At 47.0% G+C, this 20,567-nt stretch overlaps 1 protein-coding gene across 1 annotated transcript in view; it reads right to left on the bottom strand.

Moving 5' to 3' along the window:
- grin1b (glutamate receptor, ionotropic, N-methyl D-aspartate 1b) overlaps positions 1–7,559 on the bottom strand; it is a 71,075-nt gene extending 63,516 nt beyond the window's left edge. The window contains exons 1-2 of the mRNA XM_072386840.1: positions 7,059–7,559; positions 3,775–4,031 (exon numbers count right to left, since the gene is read on the bottom strand). Coding sequence (XP_072242941.1) covers positions 3,775–4,031; position 7,059 — 258 coding nt within the window. The 5' untranslated portion in view covers positions 7,060–7,559. The remainder of the gene's footprint in view (positions 1–3,774; positions 4,032–7,058) is intronic.
- Positions 7,560–20,567: the final 13,008 nt, after the last annotated feature.

Below are 20,567 nucleotides of genomic sequence, written 5' to 3'. Positions count from 1 at the left end.
CTGGCGTTCCCAGGCAGATTTCATGGTTTTGTCTGGCGTTCCCAGGCAGATTTCATGGTTTTGTCTGGCGTTCCCAGGCAGATTTCATGGTTTTGTCTGGCGTTCCCAGGCAGATTTCATGGTTTTGTCTGGCGTTCCCAGGCAGATTTCATGGTTTTGTCTGGCGTTCCCAGGCAGATTTCATGGTTTTGTCTGGCGTTCCCGGGCAGATTTCATGGTTTTGTCTGGCGTTCCCGGGCAGATTTCATGGTTTTGTCTGGCGTTCCCAGGCAGATTTCATGGTTTTGTCTGGCGTTCCCAGGCAGATTTCATGGTTTTGTCTGGCGTTCCCAGGCAGATTTCATGGTTTTGTCTGGCGTTCCCAGGCAGATTTCATGGTTTTGTCTGACGTTCCCGGGCAGATTTCATGGTTTTGTCTGGCGTTCCCGGGCAGATTTCCTGGTTTTGTCTGGCGTTCCCAGGCAGATTTCCTGGTTTTGTCTGAGACTGTTGGTCATTTTTGGGACTGGAGGATCCTTCACCTCCGTCTTTCTCCAGGCTCTTACTGCCAGATGTTCAGGGTCCTTCAGCGCCTTCCTCTTCCTTTCTGCTATTATTAGAGCGGCAGAGTTCCTGCTCTGATTTAAAGCCTCCAGCTGTTTGGTGTCACAGATTCATTTCTACATGCTTTAACCAGTCATGTCATGTTTTATTATTTTCACCACGACCGCTTGGACCGTCAGACGCCAGGATGGCTTCAGGATCCCACAGTTCACGGATTCTGTCACTTCCTTTCTTGCTCTGAGGTTTTTATTCCTCCGCTGCTGGTGGAGGTCGTTCAGGTCGTGGTTATCTGGTTAGAGCAGAAGAAGCTGCACTTCTTTATTCTTTTCTGTGGTTGGGACACAGAGCTGCTGATGTACGGCTGAAATGATTCATCCAGTAACTCCATCAGAAAAAATCCTCGATGCAAATTATCCGCTTTGACGCTTCGTTTAACTGCCACCAACATGTTCTGCTCAGTGGTTTCACAGGGACAGTTATTACCGTCGCACAATGTGCAGAACGCCGGCAGGCGGCGTTTTGTGCTTCTGTAACAAACTAAACATCACTACTAAACCTCTGGTTTATGATAAAAAAGGACCCCCCTTTACTTTGTATCTGATCTGTCAGTGAACTGTTTGTTTAGCAAATTAGAGTCTGATGCAACACCAACAGTGATGCACGGCGGCTGTGGGACAGACAGAGATATAAAGAATATGATCAGCCTGCTGTTACCGTTTGGTTCTTCACATTATTAAAAATCATCATCAGTAAGATTTATGCTGATCTGCTCCCACAAACGAGTTTATTTCCCTTTGCTGTGATCATCAGAGAACAGAAGGAAGCTAGCAGAGAACAGAAGGAAGCTAGCAGAGAACAGAAGGAAGCTAGCTGAGAACAGAAGGAAGCTAGCAGAGAACAGAAGGAAGCTAGCTGAGAGCAGAAGGAAGCTATCAGAGAACAGAAGGAAGCTAGCAGAGAACAGAAGGAAGCTAGCAGAGAACAGAAGGAAGCTAGCAGAGAACAGAAGGAAGCTAGCAGAGAACAGAAGGAAGGAAGCTAGCAGAGAACAGAAGGAAGCTAGCAGAGAACAGAAGGACGCTAGCAGAGAACAGAAGGAAGGAAGCTAGCAGAGAACAGAAGGACGCTAGCAGAGAACAGAAGGAAGGAAGCTAGCAGAGAACAGAAGGAAGCTAGCAGAGAACAGAAGGAAGCTAGCAGAGAACAGAAGGAAGCTAGCTGAGAACAGAAGGAAGCTAGCAGAGAACAGAAGGAAGCTAGCTGAGAGCAGAAGGAAGCTATCAGAGAACAGAAGGAAGCTAGCAGAGAACAGAAGGAAGCTAGCAGAGAACAGAAGGAAGCTAGCAGAGAACAGAAGGAAGCTAGCAGAGAACAGAAGGAAGGAAGCTAGCAGAGAACAGAAGGAAGCTAGCAGAGAACAGAAGGAAGCTAGCAGAGAACAGAAGGAAGCTAGCAGAGAACAGAAGGAAGCTAGCAGAGAACAGAAGGAAGCTAGCAGAGAACAGAAGGAAGCTAGCAGAGAACAGAAGGAAGCTAGCAGAGAACAGAAGGAAGCTAGCAGAGAACAGAAGGAAGCTAGCAGAGAACAGAAGGAAGCTAGCAGAGAACAGAAGGACGCTAGCAGAGAACAGAAGGAAGGAAGCTAGCAGAGAACAGAAGGACGCTAGCAGAGAACAGAAGGAAGGAAGCTAGCAGAGAACAGAAGGAAGCTAGCAGAGAACAGAAGGAAGCTAGCAGAGAACAGAAGGAAGCTAGCTGAGAACAGAAGGAAGCTAGCAGAGAACAGAAGGAAGCTAGCTGAGAGCAGAAGGAAGCTATCAGAGAACAGAAGGAAGCTAGCAGAGAACAGAAGGAAGCTAGCAGAGAACAGAAGGAAGCTAGCAGAGAACAGAAGGAAGCTAGCAGAGAACAGAAGGAAGGAAGCTAGCAGAGAACAGAAGGAAGCTAGCAGAGAACAGAAGGAAGCTAGCAGAGAACAGAAGGAAGCTAGCAGAGAACAGAAGGAAGCTAGCAGAGAACAGAAGGAAGCTAGCAGAGAACAGAAGGAAGCTAGCAGAGAGCAGAAGGAAGCTAGCAGAGAACAGAAGGAAGCTAGCAGAGAACCGAAGGACGCTAGCATGTTGTGTGACTGATCAGATGTGATTTCATATCCCAGATATTCCTGAAAGAACAACTACTTCTTCCCCTGAATTACAGCGACTAACAGTGTAGCCTACAGCGCCCCCTCTGGTGACACCACACAGCCGAGTTCACTTCAAACCATCGATGGAAACGTGTTTTCTTCAGCTTCTTAAAAGCTGTGTTCAGATTGGCTTCGACAGTGAACAGAAACAGAGTTGGTGTCTTCTGAGGCGAAGTTCCTGCTTTCTGTAGATTTATACTGAAGTTTCCTCCTTCAGGACTTCTTTCAGCAGGACTTCTAATCATGTTCACAGTTGAGGGCGTCAGACTGCAGTTGGATGTCACTCTTGACTGCTGTTGATGAGCTCAAATTGCACCTTCATGGATGGAGACACTGAGGTTAATCCTCCTCAGGGCCTGTTTACGCTCAACATTAAATCTGCAGACACAAACAGACGCAGCCTGCTGTTCTTCCTGTGATGCAGCATAGCTCAGGGAAACCAGAGAAAGGACCAAGAAAAAGGCGAGAACTGGAAAAAGGCTGGAGGAATGCGCACGGAACGACAAACGCTTCTATGACGAGACTTCGCCTGCATGTAGGGACAGAATACGCGTAAAGAAAGGCTGGGAGGCGATTGGACGTTGGAACTCTGGGCTGCCCTCTGGTGGATGTGCTGCTGAACAACATAAAGCCAACGTAAAGCACGTATTTGCTTTATTTACGTAGATAAAGGGAGCATAAATGAGCCTTTTTGAGGAACACCATCATCACTCATGAACGTCACTCAAATGTTGCCCCTTTTAAACATTATTAGAGATAATGTGTAACAATTACTGCCATCTAGTGGTCATCTAAGGGATGGCAGCCATCTCAGACTTCCTTCACATGTGGATTTGCTTTGTTTTTATTTGAATTTAAGAAGAAAAAGAGAAAGAAAAAACCTTTTGAGGCCAAATCTTCCAGCCCTGCTGCAAAGTGTTGGAACTTTAACAGAAATGTTAAAAACTCGCTGCTCATGACTGAGATCATGTGACCAGCAGCTGTGAACACAGACAGGAGACTCTAACCTTTCTCACCTGTGAGCCCTGAGATGAGTGGCGGGTGCTCACCTGGTTGGAGATCAGGTCCTCACAGACGGACAGCGCCATCTGGATGGCGTTGGGCTTGTGGGTGACAGAGATGGCGTTCATCTTGAACTTGTCTTTGCCGTACAGCGCGTTGGCCTGACTCACTGCTTCCTTGAACACCTGCTCGTAGCGCTTCTGACTCAGGACGGCGCCCACATTGACCAGGCGGGGCTCGCAGCCACACAGAGCCACCGAGCAGCACTGCAGGATGGCGAGCAGGAGGACGCCACGCAGCTCCACTGAGGAGGAAGCATCGGGAGACAGAACAGTCATAAAAACAGCAATCTGGTGTCCAACCTACGGCTACGGCCCCATGAGGGGTCCACAGATAGATCGGAGCTTCAGATGCTACTTCCTGTTAGCTGTGAGCTAACAGGAAGTGTTTAAAACCCCAGGGGGTCAGACACTCTGATGAGCCTGTTGGCTGTCGAGGAGACAGATGCTGAGCTGCTGTTCCTCCTCCTAACTGATGATTTCTGGACTCTGAGAACAGATGAAACTAACAGATATGAACAGATGAACTAACAGATATGAACAGATGAACTAACAGATATGAACAGATGAACTAACAGATATGAACAGATGAACTAACAGATATGAACAGATGAACTGACAGATATGAACAGATGAACTGACAGATATGAACAGATGAAACTAACAGATATGAACAGATGAACTAACAGATATGAACAGATGAACTGACAGATATGAACAGATGAACTAACAGATATGAACAGATGAACTAACAGATATGAACAGATGAAACTGACAGATATGAACAGATGAACTAACAGATATGAACAGATGAAACTGACAGATATGAACAGATGAACTAACAGATATGAACAGATGAACTGACAGATATGAACAGATGAACTGACAGATATGAACAGATGAAACTAACAGATATGAACAGATGAACTAACAGATATGAACAGATGAACTGACAGATATGAACAGATGAACTAACAGATATGAACAGATGAACTGACAGATATGAACAGATGAACTAACAGATATGAACAGATGAACTGACAGATATGAACAGATGAACTAACAGATATGAACAGATGAACTGACAGATATGAACAGATGAACTAACAGATATGAACAGATGAACTAACAGATATGAACAGATGAACTGACAGATATGAACAGATGAACTGACAGATATGAACAGATGAAACTGACAGATATGAACAGATGAAACTGACAGATATGAACAGATGAAACTGACAGATATGAACAGATGAAACTGACAGATATGAACAGATGAACTAACAGATATGAACCAGTTCTTGGCCACTCAGACACTGATTAAAGATCTGATTAAAGACATTTCACTGATTTTCTGTTGTTTTTTTGTGGATAAAATGACAGAAAAACATGAAAAAGAGCAGAAGTTGGAGCAGATTTGTTCACAGTTTTGTTCATGAACTCAGAAAAGGATCAAACAGCAAGTGTTCAGAATCCGGTGTGATGTCATCAGTGATGTCATCACATGTAAATCAGGTGATTAAATTTACAACCTTCATCACTTTGGGTCAGACTCAGACTGATGATGTTTAAATGGTTAAAACATCGTGTTAAACATTTGAAGCCATGAATGCAAAAATGGAAGAAAATATAAAACAAATGTTCCAAAACAGAGTGAAGATCTTTCCACTGTTCAGGTTCAGATGTATAAAACTCCTGATCAGCTTCATTTCTTTATTTATTCCCATAAAAACAGGAAGAAGCTGCAGAGATTTATTGAAACATGCGTAAAACCTGAACATAAACCCAGAATCTGAGGCAGAAACAGAGTTTTTTCTCAGTTCTCAGCAGCTTTAAAGTGAATCTCTGGTCTGAGCTCCTTTATTCTCCAACACAGCCTGAACCCTCTGAGACAAGCTTTCTGTCATTTCTTTAAGGAGTCTTCAGGAATAGTTCTCCAGGCTTCTTGAAGGACATCCCAAAGCTCTTCTTTGGATGTGGGCTGCCTTTTGTTCCGTTCTCTGTCAGATGATCCCACACTGCTTCAATAATGTTGAGGTCCGGGCTCTGGGGAGGATTCATCCCTCCATAAGACCTGTTGCCACTGATTTTCAGTCCACTTCTTGTGTCATTTGGCACAGCTCAGCCTTTTCTCCCTGTTTCCCTTCCTTAAGAACGGCTTCACTTCCATAAGACCTGCTGGAATAAGACCAGACTCGGCCGGATCTGACCCTGGGATATTTAACGGTAGTTTAACGTTAATCCGTCCTCTGATGGAGGAATTCTGGCTCAAAGATTAAAAAAGAAGCTTCTCAGGTGATGAAGATGACTGAAAATAAATTCTTCCTGAAATGTTTTGGTTGCTGCTACGTTACATTTTAGATCATTTATAAAAGGTTTGATAAAGTTTTCCTGTTGAACTTCAGAAGAATGAAACGATATTAAACTGTGATTAAAGTATTATTCCGTCCCATAAATCTGTGAATAAAACAAAAAGGATTTTAAATCCATCACTTTTGAATCATTTCACCTCAGATTTATCTTAAAAATGAACTAATGAACTCATTTGGATTTTAACTTAATTTCATCATTTTTTGCCTCATTTCCAGGTTTTGATGTTTTGTTTTTATGAATCATTTCTTAATAATGAAATGAATAATTGAGCAGCTCAGGACAGACTTTCTTTGCGTCTTCTTCAGATTTTCTACTTTTTTCTGTGAAAACTCAGATTTCTGAGCCAGTTGGGATGGAAACCGAGCCTTAAAAAGCCTGGAATCAGACCCCAGATCAGCTGAGGAGGAGACGTCTGGGATGCAGGAACAAAGCGGAGGAAAAGGAGGAGGAGGAACCGGCAGAGGGTGTGGAAGCAGGAGCTTCCGAGCCTGGAAAATAAAGCCGAGCAATTCGTGCAGAGCAACCAATCAGGAGGCAGGACTCCGCCCATCAGAGGGCAGATAAAACAAAACAAAGACCCCAGATAATGAATTAAAGAGTGAAATAATTCTGTTTCTACATCAAATGAATGAAAGTTAATATCCAATGACGTCTTTATTTGTTTCGTTTTGGCGCGTTTATTCCTCCAGAAACCGGACGCGTCCCAATACTTTTGAACCCTTTTAACTCCAGAAAGAGCGGAACTGATTTATTCAGGGGCCTCGGGCCCGGGGGGCCCCTGACCCACAGCTGTTAGAGGAGGAACCGGACCCATGTCCGGTTCTGAATGTGTTCGTTTCGTTCACAGCTCACAGGTTCTGATGGGTTCTGTTCGTAAAAACAATGTGAACACTTACTGACGCGGCTGCAGGTCCCGTTCCTCTGGGTCAGGTTCCGTCCGTCTCCCGCTGACCCGCCTTCTGTTCAGGCCTACCTCTGGAACAGGTTGCTGGCGGGTCTCGGTCCGGTTCGGCTCCGGGTCTGTTGGGTTACAGTCTTTTTTCTCCTCTGAATGACCGACACGTTGAGCGGATGAAAAGCTCCGGTTCTGTTAGTTTCTCTGACACCAGAGCTGAATGAGACCCGGTTCCGTTCGCGGCTTAGTTTGCTTAGTGGCGGTACCGTGTCGGGGTTTGGAGCCGGACCCGCGGACCCGCGTCGGTGCCGCCTCGTCCTGTTGATTCAGCTCGGCTCCATCAGGTCCCACCTGCCGCAGAATCCTCGTTCCGGTCCGGTTCGGCTCGGTTCTGGGCCGTCCCTCGGTGCGTGTGTTCGGGCTGTGATGCTCGAGGACTTCCAGGTGACCTGATGCTCGCGAGCTCGCCGCTCTGTCCTTGGATCTGTCAGGCTCGCTCCCGGATTCCCGCGCGTTCCCAGGCAGAGAGGAGCGCAGGCGCGCGGCCGACGGAGCAGAGCGCGGGCACGACGGTCATGTTTTAATCGTGTGATCGTGATTAACAGACTCCACTGACGTCATCACGGCGTCCGGAGGATTCCGAACTGGGTCGAACCGGCACCGAACCGTCATAGCTGTCAGCCAGGAAGTCTCGGGTCAAACAGACCCAAAGCAGAGGAATCAGAACAGAACCAAGGAGAGAAGACCGACCGGTACCAGCTGAACCAGAGACAAACTAAAGAAAAAAGAGCAGAAAAGAACCGGACCAGAACCGGGCCTTAATAATTCAAACCGGTCTGCATCCTAACCCGAACCCAGAACTGTCAAAGGAACCCGACCAGAACCGGGCCTTAATAATTCAAACCGCTCTGCATCCTAACCCGAACCCGAGTCCAGTTCTCCCAGTTCAACCCAGTTCAACCACTCTGAGATCAGAACCACAATGAGATCAGAACCACACTGAGATCAGAACCACACAGAGATCAGAACCAAACTGACATCAGAACCACACAGAGATCAGAACCACACTGAGATCAGAACCACACAGAGATCAGAACCAAACTGACATCAGAACCACACTGAGATCAGAACCACACTGAGATCAGAACCACACAGAGATCAGAACCACACAGAGATCAGAACCAAACTGACATCAGAACCAAACTGACATCAGAACCACACAGAGATCAGAACCACACTGAGATCAGAACCAAACTGAGATCAGAACCACTCTGACATCAGAACCACACTGACATCAGAACCAAACTGACATCAGAACCACACTGAGATCAGAACCACACAGAGATCAGAACCACACAGAGATCAGAACCACACTGACATCAGAACCAAACTGACATCAGAACCAAACTGACATCAGAACCACACTGAGATCAGAACCACACAGAGATCAGAACCACACAGAGATCAGAACCAAACTGACATCAGAACCAAACTGACATCAGAACCACACAGAGATCAGAACCACACAGAGATCAGAACCAAACTGAGATCAGAACCACTCTGACATCAGAACCACACAGAGATCAGAACCACACTGAGATCAGAACCACTCTGACATCAGAACCACTCTGACATCAGAACCACACAGAGATCAGAACCACACTGACATCAGAACCAAACTGACATCAGAACCAAACTGACATCAGAACCACACTGACATCAGAACCACACTGAGATCAGAACCAAACTGAGATCAGAACCACTCTGACATCAGAACCACACAGAGATCAGAACCAAACTGACATCAGAACCACACAGAGATCAGAACCACACTGAGATCAGAACCAAACTGAGATCAGAACCACTCTGACATCAGAACCACACTGACATCAGAACCAAACTGACATCAGAACCACACTGAGATCAGAACCACACTGAGATCAGAACCACTCTGACATCAGAACCACTCTGACATCAGAACCACACAGAGATCAGAACCACACTGAGATCAGAACCACTCTGACATCAGAACCACTCTGACATCAGAACCACACTGAGATCAGAACCACACTGAGATCAGAACCACACTGACATCAGAACCAAACTGACATCAGAACCAAACTGACATCAGAACCACACTGACATCAGAACCACACAGAGTTCAGAACCACACAGAGATCAGAACCACACAGAGATCAGAACCACACAGAGATCAGAACCAAACTGACATCAGAACCAAACTGACATCAGAACCAAACTGACATCAGAACCACACAGAGATCAGAACCAAACTGAGATCAGAACCACACAGAGATCAGAACCACACTGAGATCAGAACCAAACTGACATCAGAACCAAACTGACATCAGAACCAAACTGACATCAGAACCACACAGAGATCAGAACCAAACTGAGATCAGAACCACACAGAGATCAGAACCACACTGAGATCAGAACCAAACTGACATCAGAACCAAACTGACATCAGAACCAAACTGACATCAGAACCACACAGAGATCAGAACCAAACTGAGATCAGAACCACTCTGACATCAGAACCAAACTGACATCAGAACCAAACTGACATCAGAACCACACAGAGATCAGAACCAAACTGAGATCAGAACCACTCTGACATCAGAACCACACAGAGATCAGAACCACACTGAGATCAGAACCAAACTGACATCAGAACCACACAGAGATCAGAACCACACTGAGATCAGAACCACTCTGACATCAGAACCACACTGAGATCAGAACCACACTGACATCAGAACCACACAGAGATCAGAACCACACTGACATCAGAACCACACAGAGATCAGAACCAAACTGACATCAGAACCACACTGAGATCAGAACCACTCTGACATCAGAACCACACTGACATCATGTTTCCATCTTTTAACCTGTTAACTAGTTAACCTGTTAACTAGTTGGTAACCTGACCTAAAAACATTTGGGCCAGAACTCTGTGCTGGATTACAAACAGAGAACTGGTTCTGTAAGAAAGTGCTGAGCTCAGCTGTCCTGAGGAAGCATCACACCATGAGTAAAACACCCAATAAAGACGGATCAGAACCACTTGTCAAGCTTCTACTTCTGTTGAAGAAGAAGAAGAAGAAGAAGTTTTTTTAACAGCACTTTATTTACACTTGTTATCAAAACAAATCACACAATTGGCTTCATAAAAAGGATCAATTAGTTTAGAAAAGGTGCAAATTTAGGAGTCGTTTGCTTTTTTGTCTTTTTGTATCTGACAGATAAAACCAGAGGCCCGCCGGCCGGATAAAAGCGGGAATAGAAGATGATGATTGCGTCTGTATATATATTTATATAATATATATAAAATATATACGATTGTATCGCAGTGAATTGGCTGAATTGGACTGAATCTGTGACCATTTATTGTGATTTGGTGCTTTAGAAATAAAACAAACTGCATATATTTATATAAATGTACATATAATGGCGGGTATCAGCTTCCTGTTGAGTGTGTGTGTCTCTGTGCCGTTGTGCACGTGCACGTGCGCTGTAACAGAGACGTTAGCAGAAGAAGAAGAAATCAACCTGTCAGACTCTTCTTCTCTGGTCCAGTCTTGTTTGTAAATCACGTCGTCTCGTCTGCCGCCAGCGAGCACGACAGGTTGCCACGGCAACGGGGATGCAGCTCCAGACCCTTGACTGCAGTTGCCATGGAAACAGACATATCCAGCCTCTCTTCACCAATCCCACCCTGCTCTCCCCAGCTGTAACCTGTAATTAACACACAGACTGATGTCGTGCACGTGCAGGCGTGTGCACGTGCAGGCGTGTGCACGTCAGAGCCGGTCTTCAGGTGAGCTTCAGGTTCACACGTTTAACACAAAACCCATCCAATCAGAAAGCTTGTCACTGCAGGTGAAGCTGGGCCATCAGAGGTATGACTTTGCTCTGAGTCTCCATGGCAGCAGCCCCAGGGGCTCATGGGTAGTGTAGTTTTTATCTGAGGCCTCAGCCTTTAATCAGCATATTAGAAAATACTGAACTGGCTGAAGTTCTTTCAGCAGCTCGAACACAGCGGCGTGTGTTAGCTCCTCCTCCTCTGATGATGTCACCAGCTGGTCCTTTGAGTCTGATCTCAGCCGTGAACTTGAAGTAGGACGCTTTGACCTCGGTGTATTATTTCTCTGGTGTTCAGGATCCTGAGGAGGCTTTCCTTCAGCTTCCAGGCCACTGAGTCCACACACACCACTGAATGAGCTGTAAGGCGCACAGAGAGATGTATGCTGGGACCTCTTTGTGGAGTCCCGCAGGGCCCGGTGTAAGTGTGTGTTTGTGAGTGTGTGCTGTGTTTTACTGATGGTGTGGGGACAGATCTCTGCTCACATGGTCACACTGTGAGGAGGAAAATCAGCCCCTGTAACATGAAACTATTCACATCATGAATAAGACTGAATGTTAAACTTCACTTTATATAAAAGCAACAAGCGCTAACCGAGTGCTCCGCGACTAAAACTGTGAGTAAAACAGTTAAAGATGACATGTTCTTCCCTTTTTAACAATCTGATACCATTATTATTGAGATGTATGAGACAGGCTTTGGTTAAAACCAAACTCCTGTTTTCAGGGTGGAAACGTAGCAACAGTTCAACTTAATGCAGAAAACAGATATAATGAAGCTATTCCTCCCAGCTAAAACACAGGAGCAGCAGTAACTCCTTAGAAGTTGGTGTACGTCATCTTCATTAGCTAAGCTGTTAGCGTTAGCTGCTGCTAAAGGAAGAAATAAATCAGTAAATAAACCATGAGGAGTTATTTATTTAGCTAAGCTGTTAGCGTTAGCTGCTGCTAAAGGAAGAAATAAATCAGTAAATAAACCATGAGGAGTTATTTATTTAGCTAAGCTGTTAGCGTTAGCTGCTGCTAAAGGAAGAAATAAATCAGTAAATAAACCATAAGGAGTTATTTCATTAGCTAAGCTGTTAGCGTTAGCTGCTGCTAAAGGAAGAAACAAATCAGTAAATAAACCATGAGGAGTTATTTCATTAGCTAAGCTGTTAGCGTTAGCTGCTGCTAAAGGAGGAAATAAATCAGTAAATAAACCATGAGGAGTTATTTCTTCATTAGCTAAGCTGTTAGCGTTAGCTGCTGCTAAAGGAAGAAATGAATCAGTAAATAAACCATGAGGAGTTATTTCATTAGCTAAGCTGTTAGCGTTAGCTGCTGCTAAAGGAAGAAATAAATCAGTAAATAAACCATGAGGAGTTATTTCATTAGCTAAGCTGTTAGCGTTAGCTGCTGCTAAAGGAGGAAATAAATCAGTAAATAAACCATGAGGAGTTATTTCATTAGCTAAGCTGTTAGCGTTAGCTGCTGCTAAAGGAAGAAATAAATCAGTAAATAAACCATGAGGAGTTGTTTCATTAGCTAAGCTGTTAGCGTTAGCTGCTGCTAAAGGAGGAAATAAATCAGTAAATAAACCATGAGGAGTTATTTCATTAGCTGAGCTGTTAGCGTTAGCTGCTGCTAAAGGAAGAAATAAATCAGTAAATAAACCATGAGGAGTTATTTCATTAGCTAAGCTGTTAGCGTTAGCTGCTGCTAAAGGAAGAAATAAATCAGTAAATAAACCATGAGGAGTTATTTCATTAGCTAAGCTGTTAGCGTTAGCTGCTGCTAAAGGAAGAAATAAATCAGTAAATAAACCATGAGGAGTTATTTCATTAGCTAAGCTGTTAGCGTTAGCTGCTGCTAAAGGAAGAAATAAATCAGTAAATAAACCATGAGGAGTTATTTCTCAGATGCTTCCATTTCCCTGCTCTGAAGTTCAGGCTCTGAGAGCTGGAACTGATCCTCTTTGTGGCTCAGTTCCTTCAGTCCAGCGTTGAACTGGACCAAGTTGTTAAAACAGTGGGATGAAAAGTGTCTGCTGCACATTCACAGTCTTTAGCTAACTCTGCTGGAACATTAGCCTCAGATATAGTTTATCCCCTGGGCTCTTATATCCTCTGAGGCTGCTGCTGGATGGAAGATGCATGCTCCTCAGTGCAGCTGACAGCAGAACATTTCCACCAGAAGCTGGCTTCATCCGTCCAGCAGGGTGGAGGTGAGTGGGCGGGGCTTAGCAGAGGAGGCGGGGCCAACTTAAGGAGTGACTACTTTAGAAATGAAAATCAGAACGGCTCGTTAAAGGAGGAACTTTCACACAAAGGGAACTAAATAAATCCCAGGGTTGTGTTTTTGGGGAGTTTTACACCTTCAGACGCCCTGATATATGCTCCCAGGAACAGGAAGAAGGAGTTTTACTGAATATGTCCCCTTTACAGCATAGGACAGTGTGAAATGTAGTCATTCATAAGGGATTATAAAGGAAAATAATAGCTTCAGATTTCATTCCTTAAAAGTAGACCAGAAAAGTGAGGTCCATCTATTCATTCCTTCGCTGAACACTAGCAGGCAGAAACCATATTTTACAGCCTGAAATTAAATGGATCCTTTTCAGCTGAATGTGGTGTTTCTGGTCTGAAGACAACTGTTCATGTGTTCATGGTCGTGTTTTCATTGTTCTGTGGTTTATAAATAAAAGAAGAAGAGTCCAATCAGCAGGAGCTGCTAACAAAGTCCTGTGAGGTTATCTACTCGATGTTTGGGTGAAAACTTGTCTTCAGGTTAGTGTGAGTCTGCAGATGTTCGTTCAGGTCTTTGTCCTCTGATAAAAACACTGTGTGTCTCTTTGTTCTCTTGTCTTTGTGGGGACCAGCCTGCTTTTTAGACCTTGTGGGGACAATTTCCCGGCCCTCACTTTCAGTCCGACCTTCAAACAGCCAGCAGAGGGTTCAGATCCGATCTCAGGGTTCAGGTTTAGGGCATTGTGTGAACGAGGGTCCTCACAGAGACGGTTATTCCACTCTATTTGTGTGGCTGGTTGCTGAGTTTGAAATGTCGGACTGAATCCGTCACAAAGACGCCCGGAGCTGCAGGGAGATTTTAACGGAGAGAAAACGCTGAACCAGTTTCCTGAGCAAATGTAATGCGATTAGTTCATGACCAAACTCTTTAACTGTTCAAAAACCGGTCATAACTGGATTCTGTCCGACTCTGTGGGCTTCATTTCAAAAGATCTGATCATAAATCCATCCAGCATGTAAATATGGGTTCTGTGGGTCACATGATCTCCTGTTGGTGCTAATTACTTTCTACTCGTTGGTTATTCTTGGGCACGAGTCCAGGATGGTTCCCCAAGAACTTCTGATCTGGTTCCCCAACGTTCTCGATGTTCCCCTAAGGAGAAAGTAGGAACTTTTGGGCAAACCTTGTGGTATGTTTGGTCGTAATCTTTGGAAAATGTTATGAGCTCAGAAATGTTGACGTCATGGTTCATGTCGGGCTTCAGGTTATGGACCACCAGAGGAGCAGGTGGTGAGCGATGGCCTTATTTAACCTGAAGGCGCTGCAGAGACAGGATAAGCTAAACTAAAACAGAAAGGACAAGAACAAACAGAAGAAGAAACAACGAAAGGACTGGAAGACAGACTGAGAGCAGATGAACTAACGGAGGAATATATGACATAAAACCAGAGAATAACAACAACTGCAATGATCTGGCAAGTGAAAAAGCAAACTGGAGAGCTATAAATACTGCGAGGGATGATGAGTGGAGTGACAACAGGTGGAGACACCTGAGGACATCTGGGGGTAAAGACAAGAAACAAGAACCCAACAGAATCCAAGGAATAAAGCTCAAAGAAAATATCAAACAGGAGCGCAGAACAGAGACTGAACCAAGGATCTGAAACCAGAAAAAACATGAAACATGACAGTAGAATTTTACATGGAGTCATTGGTCTGTGAAATGAGCCTGATGTGAGTCTAACTGGGCTGATCCAACCCTTAAACCTGTCAGTGTACAGCAGTCCCTCATTGCTCCATTCAGGAATACAGTGCAACCAGGTTAGGGTAACCCTAACCCTAATGTAACCCTAACCCTAATGTAACCCTAACCCTAATGTAAACCTAACCAGGTTAGGGTAACCCTAACCCTGATGTAACCCTAATGTAACCCTAACCCTAATGTAACCCTAACCGGGTTAGGGTAACCCTAACCCTAATGTAACCCTAACCCTAATGTAACCCTAACCGGGTTAGAGTAACCCTAACCCTAACCCTAATTATAGTTGAGTGAAAGCAAAGTAAAGGGGGTGCCTAAACTAAATTAAATTGGAAATTAAAACAAGCCAAAGGACAAAAGACAAGCAAAAGGAAAGAAGAGTAACACTGGGGAGCAAACAGGGGCCTGAAGAAGACAAAACAACAGTCGAAACGTTGCCAATGAAGTGTGTGAAAGCTAAACTATGCTAATAAGCTAAATCAATGCTAATTTGAAACAAATTAAAGGAAAGTAAGGGAAAGCAAAAGACTACAATCATATCACCTATGGAAACCCAATTATGTTTATAGGGACACTGTAGCGAAAGGCAGGGGTGAGAGTGCATCTACCGGGGGGGGAGCGGTCCAACCATGTTCCCCTAACCAGGTTAGGGGAACCCTAACCGTAAGAAAAGGATGGAGTGCTTAGCTTCTGTAAAAGTTTATGGAACAGCCTAATGTGAATGACAGTTTCTGATCCTCTATTGAACCCACATCTCAGGATCTATGATCAGCTGCGGGTTTTCTCCACGATCTTCTGTTTATCCGGTGTCTCCTGCTTCATCAGTCTTCTCTCCTCTCATCACCAGTTCGTTGGTTCTCCACCGAGATTCTCATGATGTTCATGTTTTGGTGGAATCCGCTAAAATCACTATTTTCTGCTTTTCAGAGAGACTTTGACTGGATCTATCAGAGCTGAGCCAAATCGCTACTGAAAGAAGACTCCGGACCCCAACACCACGACCTTCCCCTTCGCTTTGCCTGGACGACCACAGGTGAGTTTTCCTGAGCCTCAGACACTCAGTACAATCACTCTGGAACATCCTGTTCTCTGTACTCCCATCTCCCCCCATCAGGCCCATGTGAAACCTGTAGAAGGTCCCATCAGGCCCATGTGAAACCTGTGGAAGGTCCCATCTCCCCCCATCAGGCCCATGTGAAACCTGTGGAAGGTCCCATCTCCCCCATCAGGCCCATGTGAAACCTGTAGAAGGTCCCATCCCCCCCCATCAGGCCCATGTGAAACCTGTAGAAGGTCCCATCCCCCACCATCAGGCCCATGTGAAACCTGTGGAAGGTCCCATCAGTCCCATGTGAAACCTGTGGAAGGTCCCATCAGGCCCATGTGAAACCTGTGGAAGGTCCCATCAGGCCCATGTGAAACCTGTGGAAGGTCCCATCAGGCCCATGTGAAACCTGTAGAAGGTCCCATCAGGCCCATGTGAAACCTGTAGAAGGTCCCACCCCCCCCCCCCCATCAGGCCCATGTGAAACCTGTGGAAGGTCCCATCAGGCCCATGTGAAACCTGTAGAAGGTCCCATCAGGCCCATGTGAAACCTGTGGAAGGTCCCATCTCCCACCATCAGGCCCATGTGAAACCTGTAGAAGGTCCCATCAGGCCCATGTGAAACCTGTAGAAGGTCCCATCTCCCCCCATCAGGCCCATGTGAAACCTGTAGAAGGTCCCATCAGGCCCATGTGAAACCTGTGGAAGGTCCCATCTCCCACCATCAGGCCCATGTGAAACCTGTAGAAGGTCCCATCAGGCCCATGTGAAACCTGTAGAAGGTCCCATCTCCCCCCATCAGGCCCATGTGAAACCTGTGGAAGGTCCCATCAGGCCCATGTGAAACCTGTGGAAGGTCCCATCAGGCCCATGTGAAACCTGTGGAAGGTCCCATCAGGCCCATGTGAAACCTGTGGAAGGTCCCATTTGAGGCCAGTTTCACCCCATCCACAGAGCCTCACATGTGGGTGGGATTGAATAAAACTGGGTTTGGTTTCAGTTCTTTCTGCTAAACCAAGTTATTTTCTCTGTGTGAACAGGATCTGATCATCTCTGGTTTCACTTCTTTTCCCCTCTGAGCCTGTTTGTGTGCGACCGGTTAAGTTGTCCTACACAACTTAGCATAATCAAAGAGACAAACACCAACTCCTGTCTCCATCACTCCTGGGGACTGTGCACTGACCTACTTTCATCCTCTGACTTTATATTTCACAGCTCTTAAGTGGGAGCTTTCATCTGAAACACCTCCTGAGGTCAGATTAACAGATTTAGATGAAACTCACATCACACAGAGTGATGAAAGCTGCCGTATTTTCAGCAGTTTACTGTTTACGGCTGCTGCAAACTCAGCACTTTTTATTCATTTTCTGTTTTATTGTGTGGAAAAATACCAAATCACAACTAATTTATTTAACAGCTGAAATTTCTGGCTTTGAGTCTGAATTTCTCCTGATTTGGAGCCAGATTGTAAAAGAGAGACATACATATCGACCAAGGAAGACTTGGAAGAGTCTGACAGAAAACTCAGAGCAGCGTGTCTGAAAATAGAAAATGTTCAACAAAAGAAGCAGGAGTCGATGAGAGAACTGTAAGAAAGCAGCTGCAGGAAGTGGAAAAAGCCAAAGTAAAGCATCAGGAACACCTGAAGAGGAGAAAAGCCGCTGAGAGCGGCTGAAGAGAAGCAGCCAGACTGTGGATGGAGGTGAGACTCAGAGACGAATCACCAAGGAGACGATGCTGGAGCTTTGGTTTGGTCCAAAGAAACATGGAAGATGAAACCAGCAGGTTTACATATGCGTCCAATTCAAGTCAATTACAATCCGATTAATTAGAATATAGCCACAATCCCACTGATCCAATTCATCCAGAGCCAATTAACAGTTTCCCAGCTGAGGAAGCCAACAGGCTGCGCTGAGATTCCCTCTGATCCAATCCCCCGTCCTGAGCGTGCACGAGGCGACCGAGCGTGCACGAGACGACCGAGCGTGCACGAGGCGACCGAGCGTGCACGAGACGACCGAGCGTGCACGAGGCGACCGAGCGTGCACGAGGCGACCGAGGAGAGTGAAAACTCCCTTTAACAGGAAGACAGACAGCTGTGCACATGCCCCTCAGCTCATAAATACCCCCCCACCCCCCGGTGGATATGGACCATATCCCGCCACAGTAATTCAGGTGACACCACAGGACGGTCTGTGACGGCCAATCAGAGCACAGGTGTTAACCGAGTGGATCGAATGCAGAGCACAGAACCTCATGGTTTCCAGACAGGTGAGTCCAACTCTGGCTGCTGAACCGCTGTTTGCTGCTGCTGGAGAGCAAATGGAAAGCTGTACTGTTAGGATAGTGTCCTGCTTCAAGCTGACCCTGAGATCCAGCTGGAGACGGTCCAGGTACCAGAGACGGTCCAGGTACCAGAGACGGTCCAGGTACCAGCCGGAGACGGTCCAGGTACCAGCCGGAGAGGGTCCAGGTACCAGCCGGAGACGGTCCAGGTACCAGCCGGAGAGGGTCCAGGTACCAGCCGGAGAGGGTCCAGGTACCAGCAGGAGACGGTCCAGCCGGAGACGGTCCAGGTACCAGAGACGGTCCAGGTACCAGCCGGAGACGGTCCAGGTACCAGCCGGAGAGGGTCCAGGTACCAGCCGGAGAGGGTCCAGGTACCAGCCGGAGAGGGTCCAGGTACCAGCCGGAGAGGGTCCAGGTACCAGCCGGAGACGGTCCAGGTACCAGCAGGAGACGGTCCAGCCGGAGACGGTCCAGGTACCAGAGACGGTCCAGGTACCAGCCGGAGACGGTCCAGGTACCAGCCGGAGAGGGTCCAGGTACCAGCCGGAGAGGGTCCAGGTACCAGCCGGAGACGGTCCAGGTACCAGCAGGAGACGGTCCAGCCGGAGACGGTCCAGGTACCAGAGACGGTCCAGGTACCAGCAGGAGACGGTCCAGCCGGAGACGGTCCAGGTACCAGAGACGGTCCAGGTACCAGCCGGAGACGGTCCAGGTACCAGCCGGAGAGGGTCCAGGTACCAGCCGGAGAGGGTCCAGGTACCAGCCGGAGAGGGTCCAGGTACCAGCAGGAGACGGTCCAGGTACCAGCCGGAGAGGGTCCAGGTACCAGCTGAGAGACGGTCCAGGTACCAGCCGGAGACGGTCCAGGTACCAGCCGGAGACGGTCCAGGTACCAGCCGGAGACGGTCCAGGTACCAGCCGGAGAGGGTCCAGGTACCAGCCGGAGACGGTCCAGGTACCAGCCGGAGACGGTCCAGGTACCAGAGACGGTCCAGGTACCAGCAGGAGACGGTCCAGGTACCAGCCGGAGACGGTCCAGGTACCAGCCGGAGACGGTCCAGGTACCAGCCGGAGAGGGTCCAGGTACCAGCCGGAGACGGTCCAGGTACCAGCCGGAGACGGTCCAGGTACCAGAGACGGTCCAGGTACCAGCCGGAGACGGTCCAGGTACCAGCCGGAGACGGTCCAGGTACCAGCCGGAGACGGTCCAGGTACCAGCCGGAGAGGGTCCAGGTACCAGCCGGAGAGGGTCCAGGTACCAGCCGGAGAGGGTCCAGGTACCAGCCGGAGACGGTCCAGGTACCAGAGACGGTCCAGGTACCAGCCGGAGACGGTCCAGGTACCAGCCGGAGACGGTCCAGGTACCAGAGACGGTCCAGGTACCAGCCGGAGACGGTCCAGGTACCAGCCGGAGACGGTCCAGGTACCAGCCGGAGACGGTCCAGGTACCAGAGACGGTCCAGGTACCAGCCGGAGACGGTCCAGGTACCAGAGACGGTCCAGGTACCAGCCGGAGAGGGTCCAGGTACCAGCCGGAGAGGGTCCAGGTACCAGCCGGAGACGGTCCAGGTACCAAACTGTTGGGCCAGACGTCTCCACACTCTGAACAGGTTAAATACGACACGCTTCCTGGTTTATGATGAATGATTTTACATGTCGAACACGAGGCTTCCAGCAGATTTTATGATCCAACATCACACCCAGAACTTTGTACTCGATACCTTTTCTACACACGTATTATCCAGCGTTATGATCCTTAAACCACGATTCATTTCTGCTGCGATTACCTCTAAAAGCTGCTGTAAACTAACTGTGAAGGTCGAACAAACCTACAGATTACTTTAAGGCTGAATCAATGGACCTGATTAAGGTACCTACCTTAATTTTACTGTTGGGGGGGTCTTGCTCCTCACTTTTAGGGCCCCTGCAGACCTCAGCAGCCAATCAGAGCTCTGAGCTGCTGTCTGGAAACACAGACCAGCAACATGCACGTGTGTGCACGTGTGTGCACGTGTGTGCACGTGTGTGCACGTGTGTGCACGTGCTGAACAGCTTATTCATGAAGCATCAACTGCACTAAAATCTGAATGAAGCAACAAACGCTCTGATAAGGATTTATTCACAAAACTTAGAAACACAAATAGTTTATTCACTTGATTTGTTTGGATCTAAATCACCAGCTGGTAAAGTTGAAGAATTAACAATGATTGATAAAAATCATGTGATGTATTTGCTCTCCACTGATTGGCTGATGAGTGCTGACAATAACCAGGTGTTATGCTGCCCCCTGCTGGGGTAGCTGC

The sequence above is a fragment of the Leuresthes tenuis genome, unplaced genomic scaffold, assembly GCF_036924035.1.
Source record: "Leuresthes tenuis unplaced genomic scaffold, fLeuTen1.0.hap1 SCAF_6, whole genome shotgun sequence".
In the NCBI taxonomy this organism is placed as follows: Eukaryota; Metazoa; Chordata; class Actinopteri; order Atheriniformes; family Atherinopsidae; genus Leuresthes; species Leuresthes tenuis.
This window is presented reverse-complemented; position numbering and strand designations above follow the sequence as displayed.